The 13,932-nt window shown below is 41.8% G+C and overlaps 1 protein-coding gene across 1 annotated transcript in view; it reads right to left on the reverse strand.

The window, feature by feature from the left end:
- Nucleotides 1-4,388: 4,388 nt before the first annotated feature.
- The window catches only part of LOC306889112 (uncharacterized protein), a 104,531-nt gene continuing 94,987 nt past the window's right edge, over nucleotides 4,389-13,932 (reverse strand). The window contains exons 3-5 of the mRNA XM_079447816.1: nucleotides 5,837-5,927; nucleotides 5,158-5,360; nucleotides 4,389-4,849 (exon numbers count right to left, since the gene is read on the reverse strand). Of these exons, the coding sequence (XP_079303942.1) occupies nucleotides 4,656-4,849; nucleotides 5,158-5,360; nucleotides 5,837-5,927 (488 nt within the window). The 3' untranslated portion in view covers nucleotides 4,389-4,655. The remainder of the gene's footprint in view (nucleotides 4,850-5,157; nucleotides 5,361-5,836; nucleotides 5,928-13,932) is intronic.

The following is a 13,932-nucleotide window of genomic DNA, read 5'->3' on the forward strand; positions in this document are numbered from 1 at the left end:
GGTTCCGTGATTTGTGTATCTTTGTGTAATTAAAACATTTCAATGCGTATATACGAGTTCATAATTCTGTTGTTTTTCCTGTGTTTTGGCTACAGGTGTTGTGCTCTTGGATACAATTGGATATATCCTTCAGTATAAAAATGAGATCCAAAAGGGCTTTAAAAGAATCACATGTGTTTTATTAACAATATAAATAAACAGTTAGTCAAGAATATAACAGAACGTGTCTTGATGTTTATTACATTAACATACTGTATCACAATAACCCATGTGAAAGAAGTAACCTTTAAACTGATCAAAGATGATCTGACATTTCCATTGATTGTGTTATAAATCTGCTTAAATCATATGATACCAAACATTTTGAAAGAGAGACAGACAGAGAGACAGACAGAGAGACAGAGACAAGCTGAATGACGTTGACCCTGTTTCCCTCCGCTTTCTCTTTAAAGAGTCCAGCACCTGACGATCGGCAGTCCTGCCAAACCGTTGTGGAGTAGCTTGTTTTCTGTTCACTTACACGGTTGTTGTGATAAACCACTGGGGCTGTTTTCACCCTTAACATTGTCTGTCTCGTGTCTTGCTCGCCAAAGTAGTATAATGCAATGTTAGTCGCTTAGGATAAAACCGTCTGCCAAATGCATAAATGTAAAAGTAAAGCAAAGAATCTGCAAGACCTGGATGATTTTTTTGAAGATCAGCAGGCAGTTAACAGGTGAGGACAAACAAGGAGCTTATTTTGAACAACCACAAAAAAACAAAACAGTCATTGATTGTCCAAGTTACACCAGTAAAACCTGTTGCCAAAACACAGGAAAGAACAACAGAATTATTAAACGTTTTAATTACACCAAGATACACAAATCATGGAAACTTTCTAACCATAAAGATACTTACTGTAATTTCAAAGCCATATGAAGTGTCTTGATTCCAGTCATCTGCATATGAGACACAGGGTAAAGAACAAATAACACAGTTCATATAAACATCTATACTTTTATAACAATATACTTTAGCGTGCAAATGACCCAGCGATGTGTTTTACAGAGAGGTTTGGAAACAAACAAACAATCTCATTGGGTGTATTCCAGAACCAGGGATAACTTACCGTCAGCTAAACCCTGAACTCTAGGTTGATTCACCCAAACCATGCTTACTCGGGGTATGTCGGTTCCAGAACACGTTTGATGGGAAAGTTTAACCAACCTCCCGCAAGTTACCCACAGTTAACGCTCACTCACAGGAACAACATGAAGACATTGTCAACGGATCACAGATTTCACGAGTGACCATGGAGACGGTTAAGAAGCTTAAAGGGTTTGACCGTCAAACAACGTTATAAATCAGGTTTGCTTTGCTCAAAAGATGTATAAAGTTCCAAGTCAAAAAACATCCTGACTTATCCTGAAAGGTTCATTGTAATTTGGATAAAGGCCTTTCAATACTTAACTAGAGGAGGCTGAGGATCACAAAGACATCTTTAAGGAATACAGTCAGAATGAAAAACCTTTTGATGTATTTTATTATGTAAATGGATTTAAAGTTGTAATAAGAATTTAAATATGTGATTGTGAACAGTTTGCCATAGGTAATCCAGTTGGGAGGTCGCCTAATAAAGCCTTGGAAACGACTGGGAACCAAACTTGCACCCTTTGAGTTTTAAGTCTGGCTTTCTAACCGTCAGGCCACCACTATCCTTGACCCAATGCGTCAAATATTGGCTTATAAGTGGACAAGAGTAATGATGTGCAATTGCTCAATAAATTGTTCTGCAGTTAAAATACGCCACTATTAACATCCTGTAACTGTTGGAAATTGTCCAGTGATATTTGGAGATGTTTTAATAAACCTAATTGAAAGTATACAGTATCCAAAATAAATACACAAAGCATTAAATTAGTTTAATAATAACAGCTTACATTATTTTATTAAAATATGATTTAATTTAAAATGTTTGAATTGTGATGGTCGAAACTGGAAATGTGATTGTAATATTGCTGTCAAATTATAAAATAACTTAATTTCTGCCTCCACGCCCAAACTCCTGAAGCTTAACAGTTACATGTCCAATATGTCATGTAATATATTCCTTTTAAATGAATGTATTTCAAATATAGGCCTATCCATTTTCATTTTTTGGTGTGACCTAAGGCCATGGCTTTCCTAATGTTAAACTTAAAAGAGGTGGAAAAGACCTAGCCTTTACCCTTTCAAACTGTAAGAGGACGATGAGGATCACAAAGACATCTTTAGGAAAAAAAGTTCGTTCTCTAAAACAGACGCGGAATCAAAATGGCGGCTTCAAATCTAGAGTCTTAATATAACAACAGCTGTTACGAAATCTCGGCTACCGGATAAAATAAGGGTCCGTGTATCATCTGATCATTTGATTATAACCATTCAATAGAACAACCGGAAAAAGAAAAACACAGCCGATATTTGGTTTTTCCGTTGTACTGTATGCGCAAAAACAAATAAAAAACGACGTTTTTTCTTATTATTTCAGCTTGAAACGGGAATTCCAATAAATAAATCAACAAAAACCAAATAACGACGTTTTTAAATATTTCATTTTGGAATAATTTCCCATGATCTTTTGTGCGCGAACGCTTTGCACGTGCACGCTGTGTGCTCGCACCTAGAGTTCTTCACGAATCTTGCGATCGAACAATCATCATTTACAATGGCTTCACTCGAGCTCTATGGTATGTATAATTTGCAAATGACAACAACACTGAGTGGAGAAAAGAATAGACGTTAAAAATAAACATACTGTGTGTGCGTTTGCCATTGATTAGACATGTACATGTTTTAGACATAATATAGTGTGTGTTCTTACAGACTGGATCTACCTATGGTCGTAAAATGATGGCAGGCTACCTTTCATCAGTTGGGGTACATGCAGGGGAAGGCAGAATTGGACGTGTTCTGCGAGCAGCCCATGCCCCATACCATGAAGAACGGCGTCAGGTATGTTTAAATAAGTAGGGTTACAATTAGGATTATGTTTGTCATGTACATGTCTGCCTAAAGCCTATGCTTTATCTCTAGGGTATACGTAACTTTAACCCAACCCCATATAATGCAGAGTATATGGGACACAAGTTACACATGGACCAAAATTGGTCATGTTTGGAGCAACTCATGTGATTGCTGTGGATGGATAAAGCAAGAAAATAGTTTCAAATGCAACAATGCCTGTAAAAAACAATTTAGTCATCTATGAAGAGGTGTACAGGTAAGTGTAATTTATAATTATAGTATCTGAGAGTATTGTAGGATTCCAAAATCGCTGCACTCTTGAGTATTTCACAAAGTGTTTTACCACTGCAATCACAGCTCCAAATCTGTGAAAAGTTAGGGGTAGTCAGGAGAAGTACTGAGAAGTCACTAAGACCAATTCACAAACATCATTGAACTTTATGACATCACCCTTTACAACAATATCAAACCCACTCTTTGATATTGATCTTAATAGCTTTGTGAATAGGTTTTAAAATTAAACTTTTAACTCATAACTTTTATTTCTGTTTAGAACTAGTGTTACGATAAACCATTTTGTGAAAACAGGCCCAGCATCCACAGCATTACTCTATTTTCTCTAGTTTACCCATGTCTTTTTTGTTTATTTTTTTAACAGAATCACACAGTGGAAAGGATGTGGTCAGAAATCAACAACCGGGTAAATTACCCACTAAAGGAAGCCCTGGTGCAGCTACAAAACCAGGAAGCACTAGATATGGAGGACAACCTAATGAGGTTCTGCACATCCAGCCTAACCTGTCACATGTGCCAGATTGGCATTAACAGATTTGTGAATTCATGGAATGCTCACAGGATTCCAGGTATGCTACACATCCCGCATATAATGTATTTACTGTAACTGGTTCTATAAGTTTTTAACATGTTTTTGTTGTTAAAGGAAAGGGGATACCAAATTACCTCACAGGGTCTGGAACACCAAGAAAAATCACAACACATCTTCTACCAGATGCAACAGTATGACAGGGACATGGGATCATCCCTTACCAGAACATCTTCATTCAGAAGTGACCCCTTTCTTTCTGAGGTTGACAGAGTGAGAGCAGAACAGCACTTCGCACAATATTACCCTGATCTTTTTGTTGTTTTTGATAGTGCTGTGAATTACAACTATGGTCCATTCAAGGATGCTTTGATCTACCTAATTGATGTAACAAGGAGGTGTTCCTAAATGTGTAATATATAATGAGAAAGCTCTGTGTAAATGCAACTTTAAGTGTCAACTGTCCATCTTAATACTAATTAAAGAAATTCCATTCCAATGCCGTAGTTTGCTTTCATCAGGTCTATATTACACAGGAAAACATATTTTTGCTGAATTTAAGAAACAAAACAGACAAAATTGTAAACAAACTGGTAATGAACTTCATAATTGAAATTTTTCGAAAAACAACAGGAGCAAAAACATTTTAAACTAATGTGGCATTTCACAGACGAGCCTGTCATAACATGTTACCACATTTCTAACGTTTTAGTACAATACAATGAACAACACATTTTCTCAACTTAAGTTTCTGTGATCATGTAACAACAAAACAAACAACATTTTGCCTTTACATATCACACAACACTAAAAAGGCTTTGTGGAAATAATAACTCCAGCAACAATACATTTAATCTCTTTGTGCTAGTTCTTTAACTACATTTATTATTTCGGAAAGGCCAGTGACCCTGTGAATCTTACTGGAAAAATCATCCTCTCGACACTTCAGGCACAATGATGAGTTCTGCTGCCACAAAGTAGTGCAGGATCTACATCCCACCAAGCTCTCACAGCATGCTGCATATACAGGATCTTCCATAATTTCTGTCAGTGTGGAAATAAATAACACAGTTCTGAAAGTGCATGACAAAAACAGCTAAATTAGATTTTTTTTTAAGTTGATAAAAGATTTTAAAAAGCTGTGCTCTGATCAACAGCTATTTTAGAAAGAGTAAATCAAGATCTTTCTAGATCACAAAAATCAATGTCATTCCCTACATGCTATCGCACTATCATGGTTAACACACATACTGGTAAAAAAGTATTGCTTGATCGCACTGTAAGACATGACAAAAAGCGCCTGTCAAAAGTAAACATAAATATTTGTTTATCTATTCAAGGACAAAACTAACCTCTGCAAACCAGACAGGTAAAGGCAGCTCTCACATTACAGGACTGTTCTTCAGTGAGTGCTAATGTGGTCTTCCTGTTTTGATGGACAATGTCAGAGAGTTCCTGGATAGCAGAAGTCACTCCAGTTAAACTCTGAGCAGCCAAAACAACCTTCTCAATTTTTTCGAACACACTGTCCAGTCCACCCTCATCATCTTTGCGTCTAGGAAACATGAAAATATTAATTGTTAATAAAGATACCAAATAACTAGGAATGTATATGCTGTGGGAATGGTAAAGACTCGTTACATGAAGGTGTCTGGACAAACTGTGAATTCACTGAGAGTGATGAATGTCACTCTTTAACTCACTTTCATTTAGTGTGTTTCAATATGTTATATTAGACCAATTTTTTTTATTTTAAAGGCTGCATCCTTCAGATGTCGCATTCGAAGGCTACATATAAGATGAGATGGCCACGAAATTTAATGACAATAAAGTTGAATTTAATACATTCATCATCATGGCCATCTCATTTCAGCTTATCTTAAATAAAACATATGACATATGCAGCCTACAATTGTGACCTTCATAGGACGCAGCCTTTTAAATGAGACAATGCTCATGTTAAGCCTTTTATGGTGATTGATATGAAAATAAAACAGTGAGGAGGGGTAACAGAAACCTCTTGCAACTTACGAGATTCTTTGCTTCTTCTGTTGCATAGCCTGGAAGTCAACCTCTGGTACAGCCATGATTTTTCTCGAGTTCTGCTTCCAGTAAAAGGAGCCTAAATGATTTCCACAAATGTAAAGTATCTGAATGAGATGTAATTCTTAAAGTGACAGTTCATGCAAAGATGAAATTTCTGTCATCATTTACTTATCTTCTTGTCATTTTAAACCTGTATAACTTTCTCTTTCCCCAGAACAAACTTTAAGACTGACACATGAATACGAATAGGTAGTTGACAGATTAATATCCAAATGTATCCTATCGTATGACATATAAAAAATATATAAATTGAAAATAAATCTCTCTATTTTATATTATAAATATATTTATAATATTAAATAATGTATTATTAACAGTTTGTTTTCTAAATTTGCATAGGACATATATTTATCTAAAATAGACGCAAAAGTAACGCATTGATTGTGTCTGTAGAAATGTGGGTACATCTATTGTGTTTCCGCTTTCAGTGACCTTTCCTTGTATTAATATTTGTATGTGCTTCTTATTTTTACTTTATTGTTTGTCTATTCTGGCCTTGTCAAGCACTTTGGTCAACACTGGTTGTTTTTAAATGTGCTATATGAATACAATTTGTATTGTATTGTTGTCACGGTGTGTGGACAGAACCCAAACGCAGGCAGCAGAGTTAAATAACAAAAACTTTATTTAAACAAAAGACCCTCGATGGGGAGCACACGATCTAAAACAAGACAAAAGTGTAAACTAAAACTTCCCACATGGGGAACAAAACAAACAAAGTCCTTTGAATAGTAAATCAACAAAATCCACAACTTAGAACAGGAACAAACACGATAATCCATAGACAGGAATAATCCAACAAGGTGACGTGAGGAGGTACGATAATGACAAAATGACAATGAACCGACAAGGGACAGAGGGAAAACTGGGGCTTGATAAAGGGAAAACACTAACAAGGACTGATGACACAGGGAGAGTGGCCACAGGTGACAAGGATGAAACACTAAGGGAAAGCTAACAGGAGGATTGCACGAGGCAGGTGAGGGGACTGAAACACTAAGGGAAGGATGGATCAGGGCTGGAGACAAGACTAACACTAACGGACTGCAAACAGGGAAACAAGGGGGCGGGGCTAAAGGACGTGACACCGGAGAGAGAGCATGGCTTCTCAAACCAAAACAATGCTCTTTCTCCACACAAAACACATGGGACTGACATGATCCTGCCACAAGACTCGAAAACCAAGACAAGGAGAGGCAGGATCATGACAGAGCGCCCGCCTTAAAGAACTCCTCCAGGAGTTCTTCAAGATCACACTAAACATGACAAGACTGACAGACAGGAGGACAGACACCATAAACACAGAACAGAACACACTAGGGGCAGGGCTGACATGACTAGAAAGGGATTGGGGTTGGACAATAAAATAAACATCAATGGGAAGGGGGGAGGCGGAATTGGTGGGAAAAACTTGGGAACATTACTGGGTGGAGACTTAGGAGGGACAGGACCCTGCTTCCTAGAGCTGGGCGGAGGGGTGGGGTAGGAAGGTCTGGGCATGGAAGGGATACCTCTCTTGGAGTGGGAGGAACTAGAAGGGGTAGGGCATGACAGGACGGCCGTAGTAGGGAACGGCTGGGGCAAGGCTGACTGGTTTGTAGGTTGGAAGGCCGGCTGGGCAGGACTTGACGCCGGCTGGAAGGCCGGCTGGGCAGGACTTGACGCCGGCTGGAAGGCCGGCTGGGCAGGACTTGACGCCGGCTGGAAGGCCGGCTGGGCAGGACTTGACGCCGGCTGGAAGGCCGGCTGGGCAGGACTTGACGCCGGCTGGAAGGCCGGCTGGGCAGGACTTGACGCCGGCTGGAAGGCCGGCTGGGCAGGACTTGACGCCGGCTGGAAGGCCGGCTGGGCAGGACTTGACGCCGGCTGGAAGGCCGGCTGGGCAGGACTTGACGCCGGCTGGAAGGCCGGCTGGGCAGGACTTGACGCCGGCTGGAAGGCCGGCTGGGCAGGACTTGACGCCGGCTGGAAGGCCGGCTGGGCAGGACTTGACGCCGGCTGGAAGGCCGGCTGGGCAGGACTTGACGCCGGCTGGAAGGCCGGCTGGGCAGGACTTGACGCCGGCTGGAAGGCCGGCTGGGCAGGACTTGACGCCGGCTGGAAGGCCGGCTGGGCAGGACTTGACGCCGGCTGGAAGGCCGGCTGGGCAGGACTTGCCACCGGACTTGGGACCACCGGACTTGGGACCACCGGACTTGGGACCACCGGACTTGGGACCACCGGACTTGGGACCACCGGACTTGGGACCACCGGACTTGGGACCACCGGACTTGGGACCACCGGACTTGGGACGGGACCACCGGACTTGGGACGGGACCACCGGACTTGGGACGGGACCACCGGACTTGGGACGGGACCACCGGACTTGGGACGGGACCACCGGACTTGACGGGACCACCGGACTTGACACCTGGGCAGGGCTGGATACCGGCTGCTGGGCAGGACAGGATGGTGCCACTCTCCTCTGCCTCTTCCTCTTTGACCGGCTCACAGGACGTGTGGCCGGCTGCAGAGTAGCGGTGGGGGACCCCACTATCTCCATGCTGGAAGAGTCGGACGGGGAGTCCCACGACTCCCTCCGTCCACGCCTACCACGGAGGCTAGCTGGTGGTGGAGCAGAGGCTGGTGGCGCGGCGGTTGTCAACACCCCGAGCTTCAGGGCAAGACCCTCAGGGATGGGGCCCAACGGAGATGCAAAACATGGAGCAGTTGAGACCCTGGGCTCCGGTCGGCTCATAACAAACCTGAGCACACCCTCGAAGTCCAGCGGTCTTAGCCTCCTCGTCTCCGCTGGAGAAAGGGGAACCCTGAGGCCGTGGATGAATGCTGCGGTCACCTCCTCCTCTCCGAGGACCACCTCTCCTGCAGCTTCCAGAAACCTATCAAGGTAGTCCGCCAGGTCTGAGTTATCCTGGCGAACGCTGCAGAGGGGACGAGGCTGGCAGGACCTTGCAGCAAACACTGCTGCCTGCTGGGTTCTTCTTGGTCGGTTCATTCTGTCACGGTGTGTGGACAGAACCCAAACGCAGGCAGCAGAGTCAAATAACAAAAACTTTATTTCAACAAAAGACCCTCGATGGGGAGAACACGATCTAAAACAAGACAAAAGTGTAAACTAAAACTTCCCACATGGGGAACAAAACAAACAAAGTCCTTTGAATAGTAAATCAACAAAATCCACAACTTAGAACAGGAACAAACACGATAATCCATAGACAGGAATAATCCAACAAGGTGATGTGAGGAGGTACGATAATGACAAAATGACAATGAACCGACAAGGGACAGAGGGAAAACTGGGGCTTGATAAAGGGAAAACACTAACAAGGACTGATGACACAGGGAGAGTGGCCACAGGTGACAAGGATGAAACACTAAGGGAAAGCTAACAGGAGGATTGCACGAGGCAGGTGAGGGGACTGAAACACTAAGGGAAGGATGGATCAGGGCTGGAGACAAGACTAACACTAACGGACTGCAAACAGGGAAACAAGGGGGCGGGGCTAAAGGACGTGACACCGGAGAGAGAGCATGGCTTCTCAAACCAAAACAATGCTCTTTCTCCACACAAAACACATGGGACTGACATGATCCTGCCACAAGACTCGAAAACCAAGACAAGGAGAGGCAGGATCATGACAATTGTATTGTAAGTTAATGCATCAATTTAAAGCCCACGATATATTTAAAGACTAATGGTTACCTAGAAACAGTCTGACAAGGTATTTTTTTTATTTTCAAATATTTTTATTGGATTTTAAATTGTAGACACTTAACAATTAACAAGTCCCCATACAACAACCCTAACATACACAATAATAAGTGACATGACAAAAAAAATAAAAAAAAATAAATAAATAACTAAATAAAAAAAATATACATAACTAAATAAATACAAAATGAATTAAAAAAATATATATATAAAGGTAAAATAATATAGTACAGAGTTACAGAGCCTGTAAATCAATCAAGTCCCAGCAAGAAATTGTGAATTAAAATAGTCCAGAAATGGCTGCCAGACCGCATAGAATTTCTGGGTTGAACCCCTGATCGTGTGTTTCAACTTCTCAAGTTTCAAGTTTGCCATTACCTCCTCAACCCAGCGCCTGTGCGTGGGAGGCGCATCTGACTTCCAGTTGCACAAAATAAGACGTCTGGCCAGAATGGATGAAAACGCAATGGCGTCTGATTGTGTACCAGATATCGCCTCACCAGTAGGGGTCACACCAAATATTGCGATTTCAGGAGCAGGGCTTATCTCTCTGCCACAAATGTAAGAAAAAGTGTCAAAAATCAAAGACCAAAACTGTGTTAACTTTGGGCAAGCCCAGAACATATGAGAGAGGGTAGCCGGGGCCTGACGGCATCGAGAACAAGTCGGGTCGACATCTGGATACATCCTGGCAAGCTTACTCCTAGATAAATGAAGCCTGTGAAGCACCTTAAACTGAAGCAAACCATGTCTGATACAAATCGAAGTTGAATGTATTCTCTTAATTGCGCTTTGCCAGGATATGTCCGACAATCCAAATCCCAGCTCCCCCTCCCATCCTGCCCTGATATGACCAAGCGAAGGCAAGGCCATCATCTGAATATCCTCATATATTCTGCTCACTCCTCCTCTTTGGTTCAGATCCCTCTCCAACCACTCCTCCATCCAATTATTTGACGAGAGTAACGGAAAGGAAGGGAAATGTTTCCGAACGAAGACACGCACCTGCTGATACTTGAAATAATGGGAGCTGGGGATTCTATACTCATTTATCAGCTGCTCAAATGACATGAACACACCATCCCTAAAAAGATCCTTCACCCGCTTTCAGACCACTCCTGAACCATGATTCAAATGCTGTATCCATGAGTGAGGGTGGAAAGAGTGCGTTGGCGGAGATTGGGAGAGAGGACATAGCCTGTTTATGTTTGAAGTGGGTCCTGAATTGGGACCATATTCGAAGTGAGCCACCCACAATAGGATTATTTGTAAGACGCATCTTACTGAGTGGCAATGGCGCACATATTAAAGAAGGTAGAGACACCGGATGAGCGGAATATTGTTCCATTTCAACCCATTCAGGTCCACCCCCCTCATAAGACGCAGAGACCCAGTATATTAGTTTATAGATATTAGCTGCCCAATAATATTGTAAAAAATTTGGTAGAGCTAGGCCTCCTGCCTCTTTCTGTTTCTCCAGATGCGACTTCCTTATTCGTGGGATGGTCTTATTCCAGATAAAGGTAGATATAGATTTATCTAACTCTTTGAAAAAAGATTTTGGAATAAAAACAGGTATTGTGTTAAATAAAAATAAGAACCTGGGCATAATTATCATCTTGACAGAGTTAACCCTGCCAGCAAGCGATAACGGCAGCGTAGACCAACGGGAAAGGTCCTGTTTAGCCCTTTCTAGGGCTGGTTTAAAGTTATGCTTGAATAAATCCTTGTATTTGCTGGTTACTGAAATGCCAAGATATGTAAAAGTGTCGCGAGTTTCTTTCAGTTGATATGCCTCAAAAGACATCTGTCGCGCCTGGTCGTTAATAGGGAAGAGCAAACTCTTAGTAAGATTAATCTTGTAGCCTGAAATCTCTCCAAAATTTGATATAATTTCTAATGCCTTAGGAATAGAGGTGCAAGGATCGGACAGGTACAGTATCAGGTCGTCCGCATACAGAGACAGTTTATGATTTTGACCCCCCCTGACAACACCCGTGAGCCCCTCGGCGCCTCTAAGTGTAACCGCTAGTGGTTCAATGGCTAGGTCAAACAGAAGTGGGCTCAATGGACAGCCCTGTCTTGTCCCCCTCCCTATAGGAAAATAATTGGAGATTATTCTATTAGTACGGACGGAGGCCTGCGGGGTAGCATACAGGATCCTTATCCATGAACAAAAAGCCGGTCCAAATCCAAACCTTCCCAGAGTTGCAAGAAGATACTCATACTCAATCCTGTCAAATGCCTTGTGAGCATCGAGAGAGAGCAAAACCTCTGCTGTAAGTGGAGTTTCCGGGGACTAAAGAATATTAAAAAGCCTTCTTATATTGCCAAAGAGCTGCCGCCCAGTAATAAAACCAGTCTGATCTGGATGTATCACTGTATGCATGACAGACTCCAATCTACTAGCCAGAACCTTGGTCAAGATTTTGTAATCGCAGCAGAGTAGGCTCACAGGCCGAAATGATCCACACTCCAGAGGGTCCTTTCCTTTCTTAAGAAGGACTGAGATGGTGGCCTGGGTCATTGTAGGAGGGAGAGTCTTACGTTCCAATGCCTCGGTATATACATTTTCTAAAAGAGGGGTTAGTTTCAATGAGAATTTTTTATAAAATTCAATAGGGAAGCCATCCGGCCCCGGAGCTTTACCACTCTTCATCTTTTTAATTGCCCGATCAATTTCGGCTGCTGACATGTTCCTATCAAGATCTGTCCTGTCTTGTTGGCCTACGGTTGGAATTTCTAGACCATTGAGAAACTGAGCCAACTTAGTGCTATCGCAATTTTCAGTGGCATAGAGGTCTTCATAGAATTTTCTGAATTGATTATTTATGCTTTTTTGATTTGTGGTTATCCCCTCTGGAGTGTTAATCTCTGCTATCCATCCAGCCTCTGCAGACTGTCTTAGTTGATGGTTTAGTAGTTTGCTGGCTCGTTCCCCATGCTCGTAAAATTCCTGGCGAGATTTAAGATAAAGCTCCTCAGCTACTCCAGATGAAAGAGTATCGAATTCTGTCTGCAAACCTATTCTCTCTTTACAAAGAGCCGCAGATGGAGCTACAGAATTTCTATGATCAACGTCCTCTATCAAAGAGATCAACTCATTAAGGCGTGCTGACCGTTGCAGAACACACCTGTTGCAGTACCTGTTGCAGAACACACTAAATACACAACATGCGATAATACTTTCTCCCAAACACCATAAAATAGAGACTGTGTCTGTCCCCCGGATTAGTAAACATAAAATAAAGCGTAAACCTCTCAAAGGTAATTTAGTTAACGTTAAACTAACTAAACATGAACATAACACAGATAATCAACTGTTACGACTCGGATTGCTTAATATTAGATCTCTCTCTAATAAAGCACTTTTTGTTAATGATATGATAACAGATCATAAAATAGACATGCTCTGTCTCACAGAAACATGGCTAAAGCCAGATGATTATATTGCGTTAAATGAGTCTGTCCCCCAAGATTATTATTATAAACACGAGCCTCGCCTAAAAGGCAGAGGGGGAGGTGTTGCTGCACTTTACCGTAACTCTTTTAGCATTTCCCAGAAGTCTAATCCTAAATACAATTCTTTTGAAGTCATGGTACTTGATGCATCAATACCTGATACTAAGGACAAAACATCTTTAAAATTTATTCTGGCTATTGTATATAGGCCTCCAGGGCACCACACAGATTTTATTAAAGAATTTGGTGGGTTCTTATCAGAACTAGTGCTGGCTGCAGACAGAGTCCTTGTTGCCGGGGACTTTAACATTCATGTAGATAATGATACAGATGCTTTAGGAATGGCTTTTAAAGACACTCTTAACTCCATGGGCGTTAGTCAACATGTGTCAGGACCTACTCACCTTCGTAATCATACTTTAGATTTAATTTTGTCTTGCGGTATAAACGTGGTCGATGTTAAAATCCTTCAGCAGAGCGAAGACATCTCAGATCATTATCTGGTATCATGCTTGCTTCAATACCCAATGGTGGCAAATCAAACTCCAAGTTACAAATATTGTAGAACAATAACTTCGACTACAAAAGGTGCGTTTGTTGATAATTTGCCTGAATTGTCTCAAATCTCTAGCATGAGTAATAACGTTGAAGATCTTGACTTTACTATTGAAAATATTAATGCCACCTTCTCGGAAACGCTAGACATAGTTGCTCCCTTGCGCTTAAAGAAGATTAAAAATGACAGACCGACACCGTGGAAAAATGTACACACTCAGGCTCTAAAGAAAGCGGCACGAAAAATGGAGCGCAACTTTAAAAAGACTAAATTAGAGGTATTTCGTACTGC

Source organism: Barbatula barbatula (genome assembly GCF_947034865.1).
Source record: "Barbatula barbatula genome assembly, chromosome: 24".
Lineage (NCBI taxonomy): Eukaryota > Metazoa > Chordata > Actinopteri > Cypriniformes > Nemacheilidae > Barbatula > Barbatula barbatula.